The sequence below is a fragment of the Crocodylus siamensis genome, chromosome 6 (assembly GCF_052110815.1).
Source record: "Crocodylus siamensis isolate JL-2025a chromosome 6, ASM5211081v1, whole genome shotgun sequence".
NCBI classification, from domain to species: domain Eukaryota; kingdom Metazoa; phylum Chordata; order Crocodylia; family Crocodylidae; genus Crocodylus; species Crocodylus siamensis.
The window spans coordinates 34480739-34505512 of NC_143400.1; the positions used below are offsets into that span (position 1 = coordinate 34480739).

At 55.2% G+C, this 24774-nt stretch overlaps 1 protein-coding gene across 2 annotated transcripts in view; it reads right to left on the reverse strand.

Annotated features, from left to right (window-relative positions):
* The window catches only part of ADGRA2 (adhesion G protein-coupled receptor A2), a 61586-nt gene that overhangs the window by 31683 nt on the left and 5129 nt on the right, over nucleotides 1–24774 (reverse strand). The window contains exon 2 of one of the 2 annotated variants that reach the window (XM_090051190.1): nucleotides 6887–6958. The exons of the other annotated variant lie outside the window; for it this stretch is intronic. Coding sequence (XP_089907316.1) covers nucleotides 6887–6958 — 72 coding nt within the window. The remainder of the gene's footprint in view (nucleotides 1–6886; nucleotides 6959–24774) is intronic. 2 annotated transcript variants of the gene reach the window in all.

Sequence of the window (24774 nt, forward strand, 5' to 3'; positions counted from 1 at the left end):
GCCAGGAGCAATGCAGCCTTGGGAAATCGGTGGGAGAATTCAGGGCAGCAGAACGTAGCCGTTCAAGCTGGAGCGTGGCCAGACACGTACAATGACAATCACTTGAGTGAGGGGGCTACATGTGTGAAAGGTCATTAGCCAACAGGCGATGCTGCTCCAAGGGTTGAGTGACTAAATCCTCCACAGTTGACTCCAGTGGGGTGAAACCCGGTGGTTAGTGTTTTGACAGCACCTACAATCCCTGCTGTAATCTGGGTCCAGGTGGCCAAGCTTTCCTTACTGGCACCGAGCGGGGTCTGTGCAGAACATGCCGACGTGTTCCTAAGGGTGCTGCATGTGTGCGGGCCTGTGAGCCAGCCTATGCACACCTGGTCACTTGGGAAACAACAGACGAGCCGCTTCCCTTCTGCCTATCTCTTCCAAGCACCTGGCTCAACCCAAAGCCTCCTCCTCTCTTTCCTATGCTCTACCCTGCAACCCAACTCACCTGTATTACTGTCCCATCTCAGAGGGGAGGATGCAGCAACTCACCCAAGACTCAGAGAGTCTGTCGCAGAGCTAGCAACCTGACCTCCAGGCTCCCATGTCTATGTCTCAGCAGTCAGCCAGGCCTCCCCTCTGTGTCTGAGACGGAGTCAAAGCTCGCCACAGCTCACCACCCACCTCCAGAAGCATCGCTGATCAGCTGAACGCTGGGCCATGCTGATTGAAACCACTGCCAGCTAATCTAAACCAGTGCATTCCTCTGGAAACCGAGGCATGCTGAGCATTAACTGATACCAGTGACAGCACGGCCTCCACACCCGGCACGTTTAACCACTGCTCCCCATGGTGGCCAACCCCCCTGGCTCTCCCGGTCTGGAGTGGGCGATGCTCCTGTCTCATTCAATTACAGACCCGGGTGGCTCCCGTCCCTCCAACAGCCACCGCAGGCAGAACTCAGAGACTGCCTGTCTCCATGTCTCAGCTCAAGCCCAACCTGGCAGCTTACTGACTTGGGCACTTCCAACGCAGGCTTTAGCTCCCTTATTATTTCCCTTTCATGGGCTGCAAAGCTCCCTGGCTTCTTTTGCACAAGACAGCTCTCAGGATAGGGTCTGCCCTCATGGAAACAAATGGGAGCTGGTCCTCCCCAGGGCCCCTCAGCTACGACACCCAAGACTGCACTTGTGTCGGCTGGCTGCACTCGAACCAAATATACACTCGTGCAGATCCGCAGTCTGGCTTGGGTGCCGCGGTCTCAGCTCCCTGCACAGCCAGCCAGATGCAGCCCTCTTTTGGACTGGCACAGAGGGGGGCAAGTCTCTGGCCCTCCACTTGTGGCTTGCAGGCAAAAAGCACGTGCAACTGTTCTTTGCACTACGCCAGCTGAGTGTCACAACTCACTAAGCCTGGGCTGGCTGCAGCCAAGACCTGACGATGGATGGGCTAGGGAAACGGTGCAGAAGGCGGCAGGGACCAATTCATAGTCTTCGCCCAGCCACACATTTAACCTTAACTTGTGGGGTGAAGGCATCAGAGCCTCTGTAATGTGCATCCTCAAGCGTTGCTAAGGGATCACCCAAAAACCTATGGCACCGACTGCAGAGCCTGGCAACACCCCAGGTCAGCCAGTCCCTCATCCATCTGTCCCTTGTGCTGCCCTCTATGAATTAGCTGCGCTGATCTCCCTTCTCAAGCCACTGAGCCCCCTCCTGGCTTCTGGACTTGCACCCGCCAAGCCGCTAGTGAGGAAAGTGGGGCCCATACACCAGAGCTTCCCAGCCCAGAGCAGACGGGCAGAAAGGACAGCTCCAAGCCTAATGGATCCTAATGAGCACAGCAGCCTGGCTACATACCAGCCCCCCGAGACTCATTAATCTCATTACACCACTACAGATCATAAGGGATGCTGGGCTGCAGTGCCAGAGGAGTCAATGCTGCAGAGGGCAGGCCCCCTAACCCCCTGCTTGCCTGCAGCCTCCTCACTGGACAGAGACCAGCCGGACATGCACCAGGGATCCCAATGTTACTGGGTGACAGCGGGGTCCCTCTCTTGCTATCACTTGCAAGCAAAAGCAGGTAGACTGGGCACCACAGTTACCATCTCCCAGAGCTCCCAGTTTCTGTAGCAGTGCAGGGGTCGAAGCTAGCACGGTGCTGCCTGTGGTTTCTCCAGCAAACAAACCTTGGGGAACAGGGAGCAACTTCCCCCTTGCCATCTCATGCCCCCCAACACTTCTCCCTCCATGGCAAACAGCTGGGAGGGAGCTGCAACGCAGTGCTGTCCTGCTCTGGCAGGGATGCCCAGGCCTGATGGTATCTCAGCCCCATCCCCTTGTACTTCAAAGGGTGCATAGCTGCATAGGCCACCTCCAGCCCCAGCCCTCTGCCTGGTCAGGGAAGATGCAGGTGAAATGCTTTATCTCTGCAGCTCTGCATCAAGCTGATGAAAACAATTGCGGCTCTTGTCAAGTACAATTAACTTCCCCAGTGCAGGCCAGGCCAGGCTGCTTGCTGGAGTGAGCAGTGATGGGGGAGGAGGAGGGGCAGGACGCTAATGAGGGGGCTCCCCCTGAGCCCTGACTGATGCCTCTGAGCTCTGAGCATAATTGGAGCGCTCTCGAGGTGACTGGGAGGTTATTGCTGCTTCGTGCGCCAAGCTGGGATGCCCCGTCTGCTCGGGGTGATGAGAAGAATGAGACTTTAAAGAGATTTTCAGCATGCAGGGGTCCAACCCAATTAGACAGTGCAGTTTCCAGACCTGGCTGAAAGAAGAAGGGAGCAGAGACCGAGAGCGCCGGAGCTCAGAGCTGGGCTGGAACCAGGATGGAGGCTGCTGTGAAGAGATCAGGGCTCCTACAAGAGGCCCCTCTTGTTCCTCTCGTCCTGCCGATTTGGGATCTCGGTTCAGGGGGCCCAGCCTTTTCCTAGGACCAGGACATCTGACCAAAGCACACACACCCAAACCAGTGGTAATGGTTTCCTGGGAGCAAGCCCCTGCTCAGGCCACAGCCAGGCCCACTTTGCCATGCTTCTGCAAGAAAAGGCAATACTTGTGAGATGTCTCCATGCCTGCATCCGCCTGCCTTTGGCATTAGGCACTCCAGCCCTGCCCTCCCCAGAGCAGTGGGCTCAGGCAGGGGCATGCCATGCAAGAGACAAGGCCCATGTTGCTAAACACGTCCTTGTTCAAGCTAATGAAATCTAGGCTGCGCTGTGTCCAACTCCCTGAGGAGGCACCGCCAGACTGCTGTGGGGGACACACTGCAGCTCCTCCATGAAACCACGGAGAAACCCTGCTGGCTGCTGCACCTCTTCTGTCTGCCCTCCCCTGCACATCCCAGCTCCAAGCAGGCTCCTGCTGCTGGCAGAGATGCCCTTGCCCCTGGCCCTGCTCTCCCTCTCTCAGCCCCCTGCCTCCCTGGGCAGCAGCACCCTCCACCCTGGCTCCACCCCAGCCACATCCTCCCTGCAACCCGGCTTGTCCTGTTGCCCGGCATCACTGGGACTAGGCTGTGTTCGCACCCTCCTCCTTATCCAGGGGTTGGTTTTGGACTCAGGTGACTAGAAAGCTCAGGTCAGACATTTGGGATCGTGACACCGAAGAGCAGCTTCAGGGGCCAGCATTGCCTACAGGGCCACGGAGAGGCAGGACCGAGAAGGACACTGCATCACAGAGAGTTAAACCAGGTGCTTCTCAACTCCAGAGCCGCAACAGTCCAGGCTGCACGCTGGCTGAAGCTGGGGTGTGATGAGTGTCCCACTCCTCTCCCAGCTCCCCCAGGGCCCGCAGGGACCATGGGTGCCGCACAGGATCTCATCTGTGCAGGGCACCCTGCCCTGGCCAAGCACTTCCTCTGCCTATCAAGGCTATGCAGCTTTAAGGGAGCTGTGTGCTTCCCTCCTAGCCTGCAAGTCATTAGGACGCCTTGGCGAGGGCTCCAAAGGGGATTCAGCAGCCCGGCCTGAATGAGCCATTTGTGTGTGCTGCCCGCCAGCTGCGCAGGGGCTCAATGCCTGTCATTCTGGCCTGACACAGCATAGCAGAGCTCTCCGCTATGCCCTTTGCCCAGCACCAGTTCCCTCATCCTCCTCCGCAGGGCCTCTCCCTTCCCAGCACCCCCAAAACAAGGCCCCACTACCTGAACGCTGTGTTTAGCCTGCAGAGAACAGACCCGGGAGCAGGCCTTGCCGGAGCCTTTGTTTTAGCAGCTGACGTGCAGGAGGGTGGGCTGCAAGCAGGGCATGGCATTGCAACGTGGATGTGCAGGGGCAGAGGAGCAGCAGAGACTGGCATGTGGGTTTTTAAAGCAAGAAACATGCTTTGGATGGCAAGGGGCTTTTGCAAGATCCCTGTGTTCACCTCTCCTTGAAGTGGTGAACCAGCTTCCTGGGACTGGACAGAAGAAAACTCTTGGCCACATGTAGCAAGACAAAAGCCTTGTCTTTTCCAAGCACTGGAACGTGCTTGCCGAGCTGAGCCGCAGCAGTCCCAGAGCTTCGCACTAGGCACATGCACACGTGTCCCAGGATTTCACTCCCAACATGGTCTGCAATTATCAAGGGATTTTCCCCCCATGACACACCAGCCCACTCGAGGTGCTATTTAGTCTGACTTCCTAATGGGGATGGAGCCACTGCTCTTGAATGCTGTCAGCAAACCCCTGAGTCTCAGCTCTCCAGCGGGGATTTGCATCCACGCACCAGCTGCTTCCACTGGTTTGGCTCTAAAAGCAAAGATCTCTTCAGAACCCGCAAGAACCTCACCACCCCTGCAGCACCCCCGGCACACAGGCTGCACTTTCAGCCTCACTCCATACATCAAGCCCAAGTCCCCGATTTGCCCCTGGAATGCGTGAGACGCTCAGCGCGGCCGCGGCTGGGAACAAAACGCCCTCAGTGTGCTGGTCCCCTCTGCTACATACCTACAGATCAAATCCATATGGGGGCCATAAATCTGCCCTTATTAAAGGCTCCCACCATAGAGATGCCTTTCACGGAGAGATAAGAAAGTTGACTTTGTTCGTGGGACAATGTCGCTTTTCATGATGGACCCTGCAAAGTGATCCCCCCACGGACACTCCAGGCCCAACCACAGACCCAGGCAAGTTCCCAGGAGGTATTTTCCATTTGCTCCCTGGCACAGAGACATTTTGCTCCGTGCCAGATGCTCTATGCTGCGCCCAAGCACCTCGAGTATCCTTCATGTACCAATGTGGAGCTGGGGAATTCAGGGATGGTGGCAGGAGTTGGAGTTGCCAATAGCAATATCAGCCCAGGCAGCAGCGGCACAAGCCTCCTCTCCTGCTCCTGGCCTCACACACATGTGCACACGCATGCACCTGCTCCAGTGACTGGGGGCACCCCACATGAGAAGCCTTGAAGTCGCCTGGTTCCCCATCAGTGCCGATCACCTGCTCTCTGAATAGGCCCCTTCCAGGTACCAAATGGCAGGTGCCTACAGTCACGCTGGAAAGTGACTTCCATTACCCCTTAACAGAGCTTGGAGAGACCCCTGCCCAGGGCAGAGGGAGACTCCACCTCCTTGGCCCTGCTGCTGAGAATGCCCGTGGCACTGGGGATATTTGCAATATGAACCCTGGCCCCAAAAAACCAAAGGCTCCTCTCCAAGAGGGCATCCCCCAGGCCACCCAGTGGCGGTGACCACTTTGGTCCCACTGGCTGCAGGGCTGACTGGCAGGGTGGAGATGAAAGGTGGTCAGCCAACCACTGCCCAGGGGCTTCAGGGGCAGAGAGGAGATGGGCATGGTGCAGCATGGCACCCCTCTGCCACGGACTGAGTGCGTCACAAGGATGCAGGAACCCAGTGAATGCCTCTTGCCTGCTTACGGTCACCAGCTGTCCCCCTTGGCTCCCAAAGCAGGGGAGTTTTGAGCAGAATAAACAAATTTCCCTTCTATTTACAGAGAGGATTAGTGACCAGCAGCACAAAACACTTAACTGAAGTGCAACTTAATCTACTGCTAAGAGCAAGGGGAAGCCTAGATAGTCCCAGCTCAGCTCGGCCTCCACGGATAAGTGGCCGTGGCCCAACGCGGTTCCAAGAGGCTCCTCATCCTCTGAGGATGAAGTAGTCCCAGCAGCCTGGGGGGTAGGAGCTGCCACTCCTGCTGTCAGCAATGGCTGATAGGGACCCTACTGGAGGGACCAGCTGCCCCGAGGCAACAAGCTTGGGGCTGGGAGGATGGGAGCTGCTGCCCTGATTCTGTCACTGACTCCTTCCTATAACCTCGATACCCTTCTGCTTCAGCATCGCTAGCTCCTGGCTGGAAGCAGCTATATGATCTGCTTCTGCTCAGCCTCTTGTTCACTGTTACCTGGCAGCTTGACTACCTGCCATCTCCAGTGCCCACTATCGAGCCTAGGAGACAGCGACCACACCAGCCCCCACACTGCATCCAGGGGCATTACCTTTTCCGGTGGAAAGCCCGGGGTATGCCTGCCAGATCCTGCCGGGTCATAGCAACCCTTATGGTCAGCGTGCAGCAACAACATTGTCTCAGGAACATCCAGCAGGAAGAGGCACTAGCATGTGGGCTAGAAGAGCTTTAACTCATGTTGCATCTCTGCTGTTCCCTTCTGTGCCCCAAGTCTAGAGGGCAAATCTTTGTCCTTCATTGCCACACGAGGAAGGGGTGACACCCCCAGGGCCAGCCCCCCGGGAGAGATGGAAAGCAAATGGCGCTGGATGTGCATTTTGTTCCATTACCCAAACCCCTCAGACCACACCAGGCTCCCTCCCTCGCCCCAGTCCACAGCCACCAAGGTCTCTCCCTGCTCAGCTTCCATTTAATTTTTGCTCTACTTTGGTCACGAATTTCCCAAGTCCCTCATTAGGAGCTAGGAGCCGCTCGGCACTCACAATGCCCCGATTGGCACTTACAGCTTCTCGAGAGCGCGCAGTCCGAAGAAAGAGCCATTCTTCAGCACCGTTATCTTGTTGTTACTCAAAAGCCTGCGGGGGAAAGAGAAGGGGGGACATGGTGGTTATTCAGCCTGAGTTAATCAAGCAGCCCACACTTACGTGACCTGCGCGAGCTAGGTGTGTGGTCTGGGGCGGGGGGTGTGATTCGTTCGCCGCAGCCAGATGTGGGGGAATGAGACCAAAGAGATGCTATGTGCAATAATAATAATTATTCATAGGGCCGTAGGTTTAAGGGACCTCCTAGTCTGGTTTCCTGCATAATGCAGGCTAATGAGAATAACAGCAGAAGCCCCTTTGCTGCTCTGCTTGGTGACATGCCCCCCCCCCCCGCCCCCAAAACACTGCAATGTCATGACTGGCTTTACAGATGCGGGGCGGGCGTGGGGAGATGGCACGAAGGAAGAGGCTAAAGGCAAGGGCTGGAGTGCTGGGGTATGCATGTGCAGCAGCATGGGAGGGATGAGATGCAGTGGGGCAAGGCGGGCTTGGGGCAAGCAGACAAGGTGGGCTTGTGGGGGCTGCAAGCATCACATTAGCAGCGACCGGGGTGAGCCTCCGAGCCATTTCCAAGGCCCCGAGGCTTTCACTTAGCTGTGGAGTACACTGACAAGCTTCCACATGCCTGCCAGCAGGCCCTTTGTGTCAACCCATCCCGGGGGCAGGGACTGCCCTTGCTTGTGTTGGTGCAGATGCATCCTGAGGAGGCTGTCCCTGCCCCACGGTGCCCGCAGCCGGCACAGAGAAGCGAGAGCTGGAACCTGCCATGCCACAGCAGTGAGGAAGGCACTGCCCGCCCCAGTGCAACGGGCCTGGATTAACTCCAGGAGCAATGGGCGGCAGGGGAGGCCAGGCACGGCTGCTTCTCTGCCCCCTCGGCTTGTTACCGCCGAGTAGCCCCCAACCAGGATTTCAACAACTCCGAAACTGAGGGCTTTTCAAACCGCTCAGCTCCGACTCTTTATCCCAAAGTAAACAGTTTTAGTGGGCCACAAGGAGGGCCTCAGTCACGCTCTGCCTGAAGACAGGGAAAAGGAGATGAGAGGAAGGGAGCAGGCACCCACCGATTCATCCAGCAGCTCATTAAAGCTCTTTAATAGCAATTAGCACTTGCAGACCTGGCCTTTTGCAGAGGGCCACCAGTCAGCCACCGTGCTTTTAATTTCTCCAGCGCTGAGGGTCCCCCTCCCCTCGGAAACCACTCGCAAGCCTCCCTTTGCCCTTTCAAGCCAAGGGCTCTCAACAGACCCCTGAAGGGGGGGCTCCCACTCTTCCCGTCCCGTCAGGCAGCCCCTACAAACCCTTGGAGCCTCTGCAAAGCCAAGCGCTCCAGAGCGGGCTGGACGCAGCACAAGAGGAGAGGAAAATCCTGCATGGGCCTGCCCTGCGGGCTGAAGGCTGGGACAGTGCCCGGCTTTGCTGGACAGAGCCCAGCCGCACACGACGCCGGCGTTTCATATGGATTCTGCTATGCAGGTATCTTGGGTGCTTGATCTGTTGCTGGGCTCTGCCTTACCTAGCCCACGCAGGTATCAGCACTGTCTCACAGGCTGGTCTGAGCCTGCGGCACAAACTCCCCGGGAGCAAAGCCCCTTCCCCTCCAGACACAGGGCATGTCTCTTTGCCCTCCCCCTCCAGCAGAAATACAGGGCCGCAGGGAGGTTGGCCAAGGGCACCTGGAAGGGCAAAACACCGCACACCTTGCTGCACCAAGGCACCGCTGCGTCAGACCTCTTCCACTGGGCCAAACCCATGAGTCAGACGCAGCTGAGCCTGCCCCGAGTCCCACCCTGCCCAAGCCACCGAGCAGGAACTGCTGTCTTGTTTGCAGAAAAGGAGGTCATTTCCAGAGGAGCGGAGGAAGCCGGGACAATTAGCTGTTTAGGAAAGGCGCTGCAGGCTCCACTGCTCCGGGGCAGAGCTGGAGCCTGTGAGGTCAGGTTTCTGGGAAAGGCTTCTGGCCAGGGGGAGGGGAGATGGCACCTGGCACAGCCCCAGTGGCTAAAACCATGACTTCCACGCTCTTCGTGACAGCTACAGCCCCCTCCCTTGCCCTCCCTGTTCAAACCTGCACCCACCCCAAAGGCAGCGAGCGTGGATGGAACAGGGCACGACAAGGTTATTTTTCAGGTGCTTCTTTCTTTCCCACCTGGGCTTGCCCTCCATGCCTTCGAACCCATTTCCCATCCTTTTGCAACACCCCCAGCCATTAGCTACTCTGGGCTCCCCCATGGGGAGAGAAGGCATGGGGACACGTACTTTAAAAGCCAAAGGAAAAATGCCTCATCGCAGCCTGAGAAGCCACCCTGGAAAGGCTCCATTACTGATGAGAGGGATGGGGAAAAAAGGGCTTATTGATGTTCGAAGCCGGCGCTGTTTATATAAACGCTGCTCCTCCAGCCAGACTGAATGGCTGCTGTGTGTGTGCCAGAGGTGGGGACCATGGCACCAACTCCTTTCCTTCCCCTACCCAAGCTCAGTGTGCCTGCAGCCAGCTCCAGGTTTGGCTCACTAGGCAGGGGCTTGTCCTTTCTCCCCACTAGCTCTCCCGCTGGAAAAGCTCCTTAAAAAATACAAGACAATGAAGAGAGGAGATGGGAAGCATGCATGCCAACACAAGGGAATGTTTTAGGAGCAACCTGGAAGGTCACGCCGCATAGAAATGAACAAGCAGGGACCAGGCCCTGGGAAGTTAGGAATCAACAGGAAGAAATTAGGAATGAGGAATTCAAAGTCCAGGGCTAGACAGACACATCTGTCCTGCAGAGTGGCTTGCTGGGCATGGGGACAGGCAGGCACAGCTATGCACAAGCAGCCAGCTGGAGTGACATATGACACTGAACCCCTCTGCTAGGGATGGAGGGGGTCTCTACAGCACAGCGAGACCTTGCCAGAGCTCCCCATGCAAGCATTAAGCACTAGACACCAAGGAGCTGCAAGCAGGAGAGACTTCTCAAGTGCCAGCATGGGTCTTGGTCTCCCCAGCAGCACCAGCCATTTGGTCCCAGCACCCTGGCGATTAGCAGCCCTCCTGCAAAGCCCCACATCCTCTTTGCCTTCTAGGGGCAGCGAGGGAGTGCCTAGCTGCAGTGAGAGGCGGGACTGCATCCTGTCTTAATGAGCAGCCGCCTGCAAGGTCCAGGGAGCCTGGGGACCCCGATGGAGGAAGGGAGGGGAGAGGAAGTGACAGGCAGCCCTGCTGGCCCTCAAATTGGTTCCACAAGTCAACAGCTTGAGAAACCACAGCAGGCTGGGATTTCAGGCCTGCCATGCCCCCACTCTCCCTCCCCAGCACGCCAGCCTTGGGAGGGCCCCAGGCACAAATAGCAGTAATAAATATGTACGTGCAGCAGCCCTGCTTTTCCTGGGCTCGGGTCAGCTGGACCCGCCAGGCTGCACCCTGCCCCTCTTCAGTGACCCCCCGCCCACTGCAGAGCCATCTCTGCAGCTGTAATAGGGGCCCAGCTCACAGGGGAGTTTGCCCACAAAGCCAGCGTCTACCCATCCCAGGGGGACTGCGGTCCAGCAGAATGCAGTGCCTGCTTCCTCTCCCTAGCAGCCGAGAGCTGCATCTTCTCATCTGCCCATCAACGCATGCCACCCCTCTGAGTTCTGAGACCGCGAGCCCAGACCACGGCAAGCCCTGATGCAAACAGCGAAGGGGAATGCTTAGTCAAAAAGCAACGTCAGCCCAAACAGACCCCACAGGGCACCCTGACACTGCCCCCACCCCATGGACAGCAAGCCCACAGGCCATGGCTTCAGGGTCCCAGGCTAAATGAGTCCAGGAGCTTTTAATTCTGGTGGAAGCTGCTTTCACAACCCTACTGGGTTTTTATCCCAGGACCTTCCCTCCTTGAACGCCACTTCCTACCCCCAGCACACAGTCCCAGGGGGCTTCCTCCTGCTGCACAAGCAACCACGTAGAGAAACGCCCATCAATGCAAGGTCCTCGCTAGAAGACGTTTGCAGCAGGTCATGTGTGCAGCAGGTCTGGGGCAACGGCTCAGCGCACATACGGTGGCTCTCTCTCATCCCTCGCATTTCACATCGTACAATCACAGAAACAGAGGGTTGGAAGGTCATCTAGTCCAACCCCCTGCTCAACGCAGGACCAGTCCCAGCTACATCATTCCAGTCTAGCTGGACCTTAAAAACCTCCAAGGATGCAGAGTCCACCGCCTCTCTGGGTAACCTGTTCCAGTGTTTTACTACTGTCTTGGTGAAAAGGTTTCTCCTAACATCCAACCTAAACATCCCTTGCCACACGAGCAAACTTTCACTTCCAGCACAAGCTGGTCCCTGGAGATGCTGAGCTCCAAAGCCGTGCCCAGACAACGTGGAAAACCATCAGTGAGAGCAGACCCAGCATCACGCTCTCTCACATCCACCCTTTCCTCCATAAAACCAGCTCTGAGGGGCTGCACTTGCAGCACAGTCAAGCAGAGATAAACACTATGTTTGGGAGACACGAAACAAACCCTGGTACAGAAAAGCTTGCAGAGGGTTGACCCTGTCTTAAGGAGCATGTCTACTATGGTGAGTTTGAGACACCACAGATTAATCTGTGTGGGGACCTTATGTATTCCCATTGCACCACAGGAACATTGTCTGCCTGGTCTACATTGTCTGTAAGCTCCTTGGGGTAGAGACTCATTGTATGCCTATGTACAGCAGTTGGCATGAAGAGGGCCCAAATTAGCTGAGTGCTGTCAGACAGACAGCAATGTAGGGGCTGAAAAGGATTTTACTGCAGCCATTCGTGTTGCGCATGGCCTCAGCAGATACAGAAATGCCCAGCAGGCAAAACCTACCACATATGGCATGGTACAGACAGGCATTAGCCCTTTCAAGTCATCACTATTCCTCCCCCTGCATCTCACGTGTGCATATGTGTCACCACTTATTCACATGTTATAGATGGGCATGAAGCACACGCACGTGGCAGGTTGCCGATATCCACGGACCACACATGCCGTTCTGCAGCAGTGCTACCAGCTTCAGAGAACAGGTCAACGCGTGGCCTGGAAACACCGATCTGGTGAGGTCCCTGTCCCGGCGGCCCTAGAATAACCCTATGAGAACAGCCTATTTCCTCTGCAGAACTGAAGTATTTGAGTCAGCATGGACCCGGGGGGAGGCATGGAGAAAGGGAGGGCAGGGGATGGACTCTGGAACTCCTCCATGCGTCTCTGGAAGTCCCCATAGCACACAAATAGCTAGCTGTTCTCATGCTTAATTGGAAAGGAAATGCTGGAAGAGGGGGCACAGATGGGGTTCAGCTGCGGTGAATGCCGGAGTCGCTCTGGTGAAGGCAAGGCCAGTGCGTGGGCTCGGCAAGCAAGTCAACGGGGGCGGTTTGTCCTTCCGACCCACTGGCACATGAAGAGACTGCACGCTGCAGGCAGCTCCCTTGCCCAGAGATGTGCCGGACCAGAGCAGCCCTAAAATCTCCCCCATCCCATGCCCACCAGATCCAGAGCTTCCACACGTACGAAGTGGGCGCTAGCTTTGTTCTGGCCGCTGGGACCATCCGAATCTCTGCCATAAAACGCAGTTGCCTCCTTAAAAGGCAAGGCTCTGGCTCTCCGAGATGAAATCAGCATCCCGTGTGATCTGCAGCCAGGCTGCAGCTGGCGGAGGCCAAGGTCCGATAGCCTGGAAAAGAGATGTGGGATCCCCAGCCCGCCTCTTCCCGGGTTCATGCGGCCCTCTTCCCTGTGACCAGCCAGAATGGCTCCGGTTTGTTTTCCTTGGTGGGGAAACAGCTTCCTGGCAGCCTCCAGGGCCTCACGCCCTCGCCCTGCCCTCCATGCACTTTCCATGAGGCATGAAACAGCCCTGCAAGTTTCCAGCTGCAGCCAAGAATCCAGGACACAGCACCCTTTGGCGGCTGTCCAGCTGTGCTTTTGATCAGCCGAGCAAGGAGTTGGGGAAGGTCAAGTGATACACACGTCAGCTGAGCAGGGGACAGTACCTGCTCAGAGCTGGGAGACCCCACGCAGGAATGTGCGGACCTGAGCTGCACAAGAGACTGGGCTAGATGACCACGGCCAAGACTCAGCTCCATGCAGGCGTCACCAGGTCCCCCAGCACAGTATCCCCACCCAAACCTGCTGGGAGCCTGGGGTCCCCTCTATCAACAACTCCCTTTGTAATGCTCTTCTCATTTTCTACACCTGCTGCAGCCTCCCCACCTCCCTCATCTCCTTCCAGCTGCTCTGTTTACGTAGGTGCATCGTGCCACTGTTGTCCGCTTGGGTTTCAGTTCCCAGCCTAATGGAAGCTGCTTTGGACAGCAGCTGCGTCTGTCCAGTGCTATGTGTATGTTTCTGAATGGAGGCACTCGCACGGTTTTTGGAAGAGTGATTGGTCAGACCCAGAGCGTGGTGGCTGACGGAAGTCGATCGTCACGGTGCCCTGTGACCAGTGGGGTCCCTCAAGGCTCTGTCCTTGGACCTATTTTATTCAACTTCTTCATTAACGACGTAGACATTGGTATCAGAAGTGGACTGGCCAAGTTTGCTGATGACACCAAACTTTGGGGTAAAGCATCCACACCTGAGGACAGGTGGGTGATCCAGACTGACCTGGACAGGCTCAGCAAATGGACGGACGAGAACCTGATGGTGTTTAACACTGAAATGCAAGGCTCTCCACCGTGGGAGGAAAAACCTCCAGCATGTTTATAGGCTCGGCAGTGCTAAGCTGGTTAGTACTATGGATGAAAGGCACTTGGGGTCATGACTGACCACAAGATGAACATGAGCCTTGAACGTGATGCTGCTGCTAGTAAAGTGAGCAAAACACTGGCTTGCATCCACAGACGCTTCTCAAGCAAATCCCGAGACATCATTCTCCTGTTATACACAGCCTTGGTGAGGCCGCAGCTGGAGTACTGCATCCAGTTCTGGGCTCCACAATTCAAAAAGGATGTGGAGAGACTTGAGAGAGTCCAGAGGAGAGCCACGCGCATGATCAGAGGTCAGGAAAAACGACCTTACGACAACAGGCTGAGATCCACGGGGCTCTTTACCCTGGAAAAGCGCAGGCTCAGGGGTGATCTGATGGCCACCTGTAAGTTTATTGGGGTGACCACCAGGATCTGGGGGAATGCCTGTTCACCAGAGCGCCCCACGGGATGACGAGGTCGAACAGTTATAAACTCCTGCAAGACCATTTCAGGCTGGACATAAAAAAGAACTTCTTTATTGTCCGAGCCCCCAAGGTCTGGAACAGCCTGCTGCTGGAGGCGGTTCAAGCACCTACTTTGAACGCCTTCAGGAGAAAGTTGGATGTTTATCTTGCTGGGATCCTATGACCCCAGCTGACTTCCTGCCCCTGGGGCGGGGGGCTGGACTCGATGATCCTTCGGGGTTTCTTCCAGCCCGAATGTCTGCGAAATCTATGAAATTCCACGGTTTATTTCCTGGAAGGTCGCCCACCTTCATCCCTTCCCTGACCCAAGGTTCCCCTCGCTGAGACCCAGACCCTCTCTATCACTCTATTAGAGAGTGAAAAGGGATATGATCATTTAAGTCCAAGCTTTCATAATAAGTGCCAGTGAATTTTACTCAGCAAATCCTGCACTGAGACTGCAACAGTTGGCTGCACTTAAGCATAGCTCTTCAGGAGACACGCACTTTGGATCTGAAACACAAGGAATGCAGTGTGTGCGAATGGCTATGCGTTTTTACTGTAAAATACCTGTACTTTATGCCTAGCCTTGGCTTGGCTAACATCAGCTTCCAGTTAACAGCTCTCGCTCTGCCTTCATCTGCCAGGCTGAACAGCCCCCCATTCTCACAGATCCTCCTCCCCACTGTAGCACTTTTAAGACAAGATCAAAGTCACCCTGAACCATCACCTGGATAAGCAAAATAGACCCAGCTCTCGTAGCCCCTCCCCAGTCATTAGCAAGAACATTCAACATTTCCAGTGCACCTTGCAGCTGATGGGTCACCAGGGGCTTAAAAATGTGCATTTATTTGCTCCGATTTTTGTTGCGCAGCCATAAAAGAAGGGTGGAGTGATGCTGTAACCTTGATGGTCCAGCGAATAGGCGAGATCAAGGCTTGTTTGGTAATATCTGTAACTGGATGGGCTCTGTAGTTGGAAGAGGCAAGCTTTCAGCCACGAAGTGCCCTTCCTCAGGGCTGGGAAAGAAGCAGATACAAGCTAAGCTAAATAGGAGGTAGAACAATGGCTGTTTAACTTCATTACTAAATGAGAGCGCTCACTCAAGGGTGGGGGCAGGGGGAAGGCAGTAAACTTGCAGAGTAAAGGGAGATCATCAGAAGGAGCTACAGACCAAGTAAAGAGAAGGTCAAATAGATCAACCAAAGTATGTAAAAGGATAGGAGCATTCAAAAGGGAACAGGTAGAGCAACTGGACAAGGGAGTGGGCAGAAAGTAATGAGCCATAAATCTTAGTCCCTAGTTTTAGTGTCCAGGAAAGTTCCTAGGCCCATTTGCAGAAGCGGCTGTGTAGTTTCCCCTCCAACACCAGGGCTGGGAGCCCAAGGATGGAGCAGCTGTCCTGTGAAAAGTGTTCTCTCATGGGGCTTGGGCATTGCTGCCCATCAGTTTTCTGCAGGAATTCATTCTGGACCACAGCAATTGTTTAGCCTCATCCACTAGTTCCTCTGAAGAAGGATGGTGGGATACGCTGCGCTCCATGACAGGCACATGCAGGAGCCATGAAACCTGACTGTTTCGTGGCGCGGAGGGGGCGATGCACACTGTGGTGATAGCAGAGACGTGTTGGCAGGTTTTGCATTAGCTGCTTAGGCAGAGTGACCTCCTCAGTACATAACGGAGTCACACAGCCGCTCTTCTGCCTGGCTGAGGCTGCTGCTTTCCCAGCCCTGAGGAAGGGCCCTTTGGGGCCAGTGGGTTCAGGGATGGAGCAAAAAAGGGCGACTCTGCAAACAGGGAGGCCTGCCTCAGAGCAGGCAGGAGGCTGGAGTGGGCAGCAGCATGCATAGGCTTGGCTGCACCGGGGACAGAGGGAGGCAGGGACCTAGGAGGAGGGAGCATACAGAGTGCAAACCCCAAACCATTTCTGCTGGTCCTCTCCTTGATGCATTTTGACTGGTGCCCTCGTTTGGGCACCCGCTAGGCTGGATCTAAGCCAAGCACCAGGGTCACAATCAACATAACATTCCTGCCTCTGGCTGCACTTCTTCCAGCAGGAACTAAATCTGCCAGAGAAGCATTTATGAGGCCAGCGACTTAAGCAGAGAAAGATATTCCAGATAGCAGACCTGATGACGAATGACCAGGATCTGGCTCGCTGCGCTGCAACCAGGTCATCCCAGACATGTCTTAATACTGCCTAGAGCTGCGGCCTGCAAAGAACAATCCTCCGCTTTCCAGCAAGACCAGAGGTTCAAACCTCTGCTGCTCAGGCTTGGGCTTTCCAGAGTTTGAGGGGCTTTGGCTCATTTGCTTGAAAAGGAAACTGCCAATATTAAAAACAAACACAGCTCAAAAAAAAAAAAAAAAAGGAAGAACAATGACGGGCTATCCCTGTCCCAGGCAAACACACAGCGAGACCCACAACCCACGCAGCAGGGGTAAAGTCCGATGGACTCCCCACAGTGTTTTTCTGTTTCATGCAGCTCTGAGAAATCAGGTTCCCTTCCTGCTCACGGCCACTTCCAGAGCCACTCAGAACTGTCTGCACGCAACTTATGATCCCGGCACCCGTCCCTCCCCGGGGCGGGGGGTTGGACCTGATGATCTGCTTAGGTCCCTTCCGACCCTAAGTACTATGATACTATGATTTCTGCAGAGAAACTCAGGCCTGCAACCCAAAGCAATACATTTGCCAGGAAACGTCATTCTGGTGGAACGTTTTGTGTTTCCCCAAAATCAAATGCCTTACTGCTTGTCAACCCCTAAAAATGGGAGGGGGTACGGCTTTCAAAAAAAAGGGGGACTTTTCAAAATTGAAACTTTGGAATTTCCTAAGCCTGAGATGTTTATTGTCCCTGTGAGATGCAGCTTGCATTGATTTCCCTTTCTGGCGTTCATTCAGTAGCAGAAAGTTGACTCTCTTTGGGTCTCCAGGCTAATCCCCTTAAAGAAAATTATGGTAGCTCAAGGAACGTGATGAAGTTATTACTTATGCTGGGCCAAATCCTATTGTCCTTATCCCATTTTACCAGCAAATACCTACCCAAGTCAATGGGAGAGCTGCCTGCCCAAAGGCCAAGCCAGGTATTTAGGCCCCAATTCATGAAAAGATTGACTCGTTTGTTATAGAAAAGCACGTCCACCCTCAGAGCCAAGGCTGTGAGCACTCCCAGCTGTAAGAGCTCTGGGCTTAAGCTTAACCGGCAGCCCCCACAACTTGGAAATATGTCAGTTTTTGGAGTAATCAATGCTGTTGCCCAAGAGAAGGGACACTGCTCCCTGGGAAACTTATCACAGGAACCCACTAGTCCCTACAGTAAACAGCAGGACAATCTTACTCGCTCAACTGCTCCCACATCTTGGTTAAGCTTTTCAGCTGAGAAGGCTATGGGCTCATAGGACTTTGAGACTAGGCACAGCCCCAGAAAGGCAGGCAGGGAGGTAAGCTGTGTGCTGCACACCGAGTGTTTATAAACTGCATCATGAGACATCCGGTCCCTTTCGGATGGAGATTAGCACCTCCGCACATATTGGTGGAAACTCTATTGTTCCTGCCCATCAGGAAGACAACACTTCCCCAGGCACCACCTTGTGTCTAGAACCAGAGGCCCATCCCCGACTTCCCACGCACATGTCAAGGCACTCGGGCCTTCGCGGCGCAGTCGTCTCTCTCGGACAGCAGCCCCTGCCGGCGGCGTTAAGGGACAATGCAGACAGGCTGGCCAACAGCTCACAACCAGCTTATGTCCTCACACACAAGGTTTGAGAAACCTTGACACTCCCGAGGCACCGTCTCCAATCCCATGCACGTCTGGGCCTTTCTGAAACAAGCTGCTTGCTCATTAGACTGATGATGCTAATGCTGCATCATTGCACTTTTCACGGAAGAAGCGCCATGCCCCATCCCACCATGCAGATGAGCCTCACAATTGCCTCCGTGCTGGTGGGCAGGGTGCATAGCAAGCCAGATAAGCAGTAGCACCCGGTCTCTCCAGAGCTCTGCCTCCAGCAAAGAGCCAAGTACGCAGAAGTAAGGCTCAGGGCCCCACTGAAAGGTCCTGAGAGCTGCCTGCCACAGGACGCGGGCTCCATTAACCCACAAAACTGGGAACGCTGTGGGCAGCGCTCTACACTAGCAGGCCTTGCTCTGCCAACCAAAGGTAAGGTCAGGCTTTGGGACCTGCAGGTCCTGAGGCTTCTCTCTGTAGACTACGCACAAGGACCAACAGATGAGTGCCACCAGGAGCAGCAGGAAGGACAGAGGTGGACATGGGTCCCTCAGGAATGGAACAGAAACTAGCCTGCATATTTCACATGACAGGCACTGAACAGCAGGGAGTTTCCTACTGCAGCCGACCCAAGCTGAGTCCCAGCTGGAGGCCCAAGGGACTGCTAGCATGTGATCCACTGGCAAAAAACAGGACTCTTTTGAAAGCAAAAGGCTGCAAGGAAAGATCCAAGTGTCCTCAGGAACCTATGAAAACAGCTCCCAGCAAGCCGAGTTCTCTGAGCTTGGTGCATTTTGCTGGACCCTTTAGTCCCCTGCATTGACCTTCCTCTCTGAGCCTGACCATGAGGTGCTGCCTTCCTCTTCCAAATCTCCCAGCCAAAGTCCTAAGCCCTCACCTCAGACAGCCCCCCTGCTCCCAGGTGGAAAGGCTAACTCTTAGGAAGAAGTAGTCCAGATGCACACTGGGCAGGGGGACCTCGGCAGACTGACCCCCAACTGCCTGCTGTGTCTGCCAGGCAGTGACCGGGCACCATGCCCATTTGCGGGTCCCCATCTGGCCACCAGACTGTGTGTGTCAGGCCAGTGCCCTTGTGACGCGCACTGCAAGGACTCCCTGCGTGGGGGAGCTGCTGCCAGAGCTGAAGCCGAAACCTCCTGCTTGGTGGGCCTCTCAACACCTGGCAAGACTCAGAGACCCCATGCCAGGCTGCTGTCTAGAGAGCTGGGCACCGCCTCTGGCAGGCCTGGCTTCTGGGGCCCCCTTTGCTGGGCTCCTGCCTGCTCTTTGCAGCCAGTTTCCTGTTATTGACTGCTCCGCTGGTTATTTACTCAGGACTCTTCCCTCCTTCCAAGGTCTGGCTTTGGAAGGAGATTTAGGGTGGGGGGGAGAGGGCTTGCAGGATGCCATACATGGGCTAAGGGTGAAAGGGGCTGCTAAGTCCGAGGCCCCCTTCTCCACAGCCAGGGCGGGAAGGTTTCCGGGTCCCATCTCCCTTCCACAGCAGAGTGCATGGACGTGGGGATGAAGCAAGCTGTGGCTAATCCAACTGGCATGGAGCTCACAGCAGGCTCCAGAGAGCCGGGGGACAGGAGAGGGAGACAGCAGGGAACAGGTCCACCAAGTCGAGACATCCTGGAAGCTCTGCCAAGGGAAGAGACTTTCCTCCCACACCCAGGCAGCGCTCATCCCAGCTGGCTGCATCTGGCCCCAACACACGCACACGCTTGGCAGGCCATGAAAGTGGCACGTTCCTCCCTAGGAGTAAGCGCGGGGGCTCTGCTTTGGCTCAGGACCTGATGGGGACACTCACTTGGAGGAGGCAGTGCAGGGAACCAGCAAGGTTGGGGCCTTTTCCTTAGTGCCTTCCTACTTAATGGTGCCAGTGGGGAAAAGGCCCAGCACAGGGGAGGATAGAAATGTGAAGCATTACCCCTTTGGAGACCATGGAGAGAAGCACTGAAACGCCAAGTCGGTTTTCCACTATGGGGCAGCACAAGTCCAGCGATACGGGTGCTGGCCAGGAAGCCTGGTTCCAGTCCCAGCTCAGCACATTCGCGGCTATGCACTCTGGGACACTTCTCCTCTCTGTGCCTTTGCCACCGTGCCAGAAACAGGAATGCCACAATCACAACCATGTTGAGCGCAGGGCAAAATGGGCTGGGAAAAGACTCCAGTGAAAACCCCTCTTGCTCCCAGCACACCATGCAGCTGGATCATGCAGAAATTCAGCTAATTGAGTGACAGCTGGAAAAGTCTCTTTGGAAAATGCCAGATTAGGAATTACAGCACCGAGAGGGAAATGGAAACAACTGGCGGGTGCCCGGGGCAGATGGAATCAGAGTATTTGGCGGGCCAGGGTGCCTGGGAGAAGGCAGTGAGATGCACCACATAGAGAGACAGTGCCTCGGCCCCAAGCCCAGCAGGACTCAGCCTTTGCTTGGCACTTTGTACCCCCCACACCTGCTGAGCATGCTTGAGATCATGTCAAGTCACTCTTGCCTCAAGTCACTGAGAGGTCCCAGCTGTTTGAAGCAAATGCCACTTAATTCCTAGGTGCTGAGTCCCTGCAGCAGCTAGGCAGAGCATCAATGCAGGGGATACTTTTTTAATCACAAAAGAGAAGCCAAAAATTGAAAAAAAACAAGCTTGTTTTCTCAAGCGCGCTGGAATCCACTTGGATAAATAGCCGCTCCAGGACCAGGGCTGCTAAAACAATAAACTTCCTCTGCGTCCGACCAAAAAAGGACAGGGAGAGATGCTAGCCCCCCTTGGCCAGAGCGCGGCTGGTGGGACAGAGACGTGCAGCAGATTGGAGGTTAATAAAAGAGGGGGAGGATTCCTGCTTTGCTTTCGAAGTGAATTAATTTAAAGCACATGCTCCGGAGCGGATATGTTACAGGCTGTGCGGGAGGGGAGCTGAAGGGCTTGCAGCAGATTTGAAAAGAGGGTGGAAGGTGCTGGATTATGAATCACCAGAGACTGGGAACAGTACAGAAAGCAGTAGTGGTCTGCTGCTCTCCTCCTGAGCTTGCCCTGAAGGAATCAGTGCCCCTAAGAGACCAGAGGGAGCCCAGGACCCGGAGCCCACTGCTCCTTGGCCCCTCGGCAGCAAAGGACAGGCCTTGCTGCTATCAGATGGGGACCCGTTCACGCAATCCCTGGAGCCAATAGGCTGCAGCAATTACTTTCCACCACTGCCTGCCTTGGGATTTGAACTGGAACAAGTCACCCAACACCCCACTTCCCATCCCTGCCGTCCCCCGGCTTTGGGCTAGAAGCTCGCTGATGGCCGCAGGATCTGGCCCCGGAGACAGAAAGATCCCTGCTGGTGACCAGCCAGACCTTGATCAATGAGAGGCAGCGGTGGAGTATGTGGCCCCCTAACCTCTCCTCCCAGCCAGCTCCCTGCTTTGTTTTCACATGCGCGGGGGCTCTTCCCGTTGCTGTGACCGGCCCAGGGCGTTGCCGCGAGGCTCACGTCAAACTGGGTTATTTTGGATGACTGAAAATGATTGTTCCAACACTTGCTTTTGTTAGAAGAGGAAAAATAAATCCCAGAGAGAGTGTGAAATGGCCAGTGGCGGTGGGGCACGGGGCAGGACAACATTGGTGACGGACCGGATGCAGAGATGGGGAAAGGGCCTCCAGTGGCCGGAGAGGAACCGCAGACTGCTGGGAGGCTTCCAGCTAGCACCAAGAGGACTTCAGGAGGCCAGCGTAAAAGCCAGGAGGTATTTTTAGAACTAAAACATTTCAGCCCAGCTTTTCTTCAAAACCGTAAGGGCCAGAAACTTCCTGCAGAAGACCTGAGATTCAGCTCTAATCCTATGACTCCTGGAGGTGAGGTTTTAAGGGGGGGAAAAAAAATAAATCACCAAATACAATGGAAGTCAAGTTAACACAAGACAACACGGGGTCTCCAAGCCAGGTTGGAACCACTGACATTTTAATTGTGCTGAGATGTTTTCCTGTCTATATTGTTTGGCACAAAAGCCTGCTAGAAAGCAGAGGATTCAGTGTCGGGACTCTCGGGCTCTTCCTCCGGCACAGCCTCACTCCGTGACCACGCTCTCCCCCTTCCACCACGGCTCTGCTCCGCTGCCTTCCCACCTCCCTGCTCAGCACACTCTTCACAGGCTGGCCAAGCACAGACCTTAGCCCCTCCAGGGCCATGGACAAGCACACAAGTCAACGCACGTCCTGACTTCAGAAAGTTGCGAGCACCAGACACAGCCCCTCAAAGCAGCACTGCCCAAAACAAACAGTAGCACATTGACCGCTGTGCAAAAAGGGGCAATTTTCCTTATGCTTTCCAACCCATGCCTTTCAATACAAAGCCTGCTTGCCTGCCCATAGAGGCCATGGCCACGGTTTATACCAGAGCTCCAGCATGGGAATGTGCCCTGGGAAAGCTTTGGTGTGCCTTCGTTGAGCAGACGGGCGCTTGCAGGCATGAATAAGGACTAAAGGAGGAGGAGGGGGGCTCGGGCAAGCAGAGGCAGCAGGGCTCCCAGCTCTCTGGGAACAGAGGGCAGCCAAGTGCTTTCCAAATGCGCCGGCTGATGCCCTGGGTGGCTGAGGGCCGTCAGGCCTGGTTGCCCGCCACAGGAAGCTGAACCAATTTGCAAAGACCTCTCGCTTGGCCTTAATCCCCACCTGAATCTGGAGCATGAAGCCTCAGCTGCCAGCTCACGCGCTGGGTGCAGCGTCTCGTGGGAGGGGGCCGATGGGCACTGCCGCAACACCAGCTCCCTCCACAGCTGTCCCAGCAAGAGGCTCCGTGCAGCCACCAAGGCAGCGTCTGATCCAGATACCAGCGATGCTCAGCAGCCTCGGTGTGCACAGAGTTGCAGGAAGTGGGGCTCAAGGGGACCCCCAGAAACTTGAGCTGTGCCTGGGTCAAACACGCCTCCACCAGCCTGGGTGGAGGAGCATCTAAGCAAGTCTTCAAAACCTCCAGCACTGAGACTCCACTGCCTCCCCAGGCAGCTGGCTGCAGGGCTTCAACACCCGAACAAGAACGTGCTCTCCAGGATCCCATCCAAGTCACCTCTCCCAGAAATCAAGGCTAATTTCCCCTTGTCCCTGTCCAGTGCCCAGGCAGAGCAATCGACTGCCACCCCCTTAGGAACAGTCTCCGGGATTAGAAGACTTATGGTCTCCCTTCAACCTCCTCCTCTTCTCTAGACTAAACAAGCATGGTTTGCTCCTCACGGCTGTGGCTCCTCCATGCCCCAGTCCTCCCAGAACCACAGCAGCAAGGCACGGCTCCAAGGGGATGGGGACCACCGCGGGAAAAGGCCGACCTTACATCCACTCAGTGTGCCAAAGCAAAACGCCCCTGCTTGCTCCACCCAGCAGCAAGGGGCTGGAGAAGAAACTCCCAGAGCAATGCAGCTTCCAGCTGGGCTGTTTGTTTATGCAGAACAAGGGCATTTTTCAACCCTCTGGAGGAATCCCCACTTCCAGAGAAGGCCAGAAAACCACCTCCCGGCTGATGGAGAGGACTGGGAATGGGACTGTGTCCACAGGCCTGAAGCAAATGCCGGGGCCAGGACTGCATCTGACACAGAACACTCTGCAGACTCCCGCTTCCCACCCCGGGATTTATCCAAAACACGTGGGGCAGGAAATGTGTGCAGATGGAGAAGGCAGCATCTTCCCAGTGCTGGACTGCTCCTCCCTCCCATTCAACTGCTGCTGGAGCTGCTGCCTTGTCACCTTCAGCGGGTCTCTTCCCCTTCGTGCTTAGCCCGCCTCGGGGAAGACGAGACCACCAGAGGGGCTGCGCACAAGCACAGAGGACTCGTCTGCCCCTGCCAGTCACCACCACAGCTTGGGCTGAACCCAAAGCTGGGAAGTTAGGAGAGGACACAACTCGCTGAACATTTCTGGACAGAACCTCCAGCCCAGCACAGTTTTATCAGCTTGTGCTCAAGCCCATTAGTCACGCCTGTTATCTTAGGAAGGCACCCCGGTGTCCGTCCTGCTGGCCTAGAGACTGGAAAACTTCAGCAAACCCATCTTGAGTTGAACACATCTACTTCAGAAAGGGCTTTGGTTGGTCTCGCAGGAGTCAGGGCGGTCACGGCCCCCAAAATTTTGCGACCAAGTGGAAGCTTGTTCAAACACGTTTATAATGGCCACTCGCTGCGGACTAGCCGGCCTCACACCTACCTCCAAAGTTTCCCACCACTTTGGCCTGCTTCATAACCTTGTCCTGTTGGTGCTGAGAGCAAACTGGGAGCCCTTCAAGAATGAACCATGCACTATACACACATGCTCCCATCTACGCACACTCGCACCTACCGCTTTTTTAACTCCAGCTCTCCAACCTGGCTGCTATTAAGTCAGCACAAGAGCCACAAATGTCCCTCTACTTGGAAGAGTCAATTATTTTTTTTCAAAGAGGGGAAGAAGGAGAAGAAAGAAAAAGCTGCCAGAACTGCAGCCCAATAAATAACAAATAAAAGGCTGAAAAGGGTTTCAGAAAGAAACCATCTGCGGGGCCCAGGATAAACAGGCCTTGGAGAGGGGAGTTCAAGTAGACCTGGAAATTGGTCATAAGACGAAACCCTATATTCCCCCCAGACAATATGTAATTTCAGTGCAATCAAGCTGTGCGTATAAATGAGGTCTGCTCTAGAATTCCACATCTGGAAGAGGTTTGGACTCCTGCGTGTGTGACAGCAGGGTTGGCTATGGCCTAACACGGCTATCTGTGTCTTGTTAAGAATTCAGTACTTTTTCCATTAGGCTATTAGCACAAAGGTCATTTGGAGGGGGAGGGAATTAAAACCTTGTTAATACATGTCTGAAAGGGTCCTGTCACCTCACAGTGACTTTGGACAGATGTCATAAACTTTGCAGGGGGCTCAACTGCGGTGGAGTACAGCTGCCTCCCCTCCCCGCCCACTACATGAATACAGGGTGAAGCAATGCTAGAGTGAGCCGAGTAATTTCTTCCCCTAGCAAAAG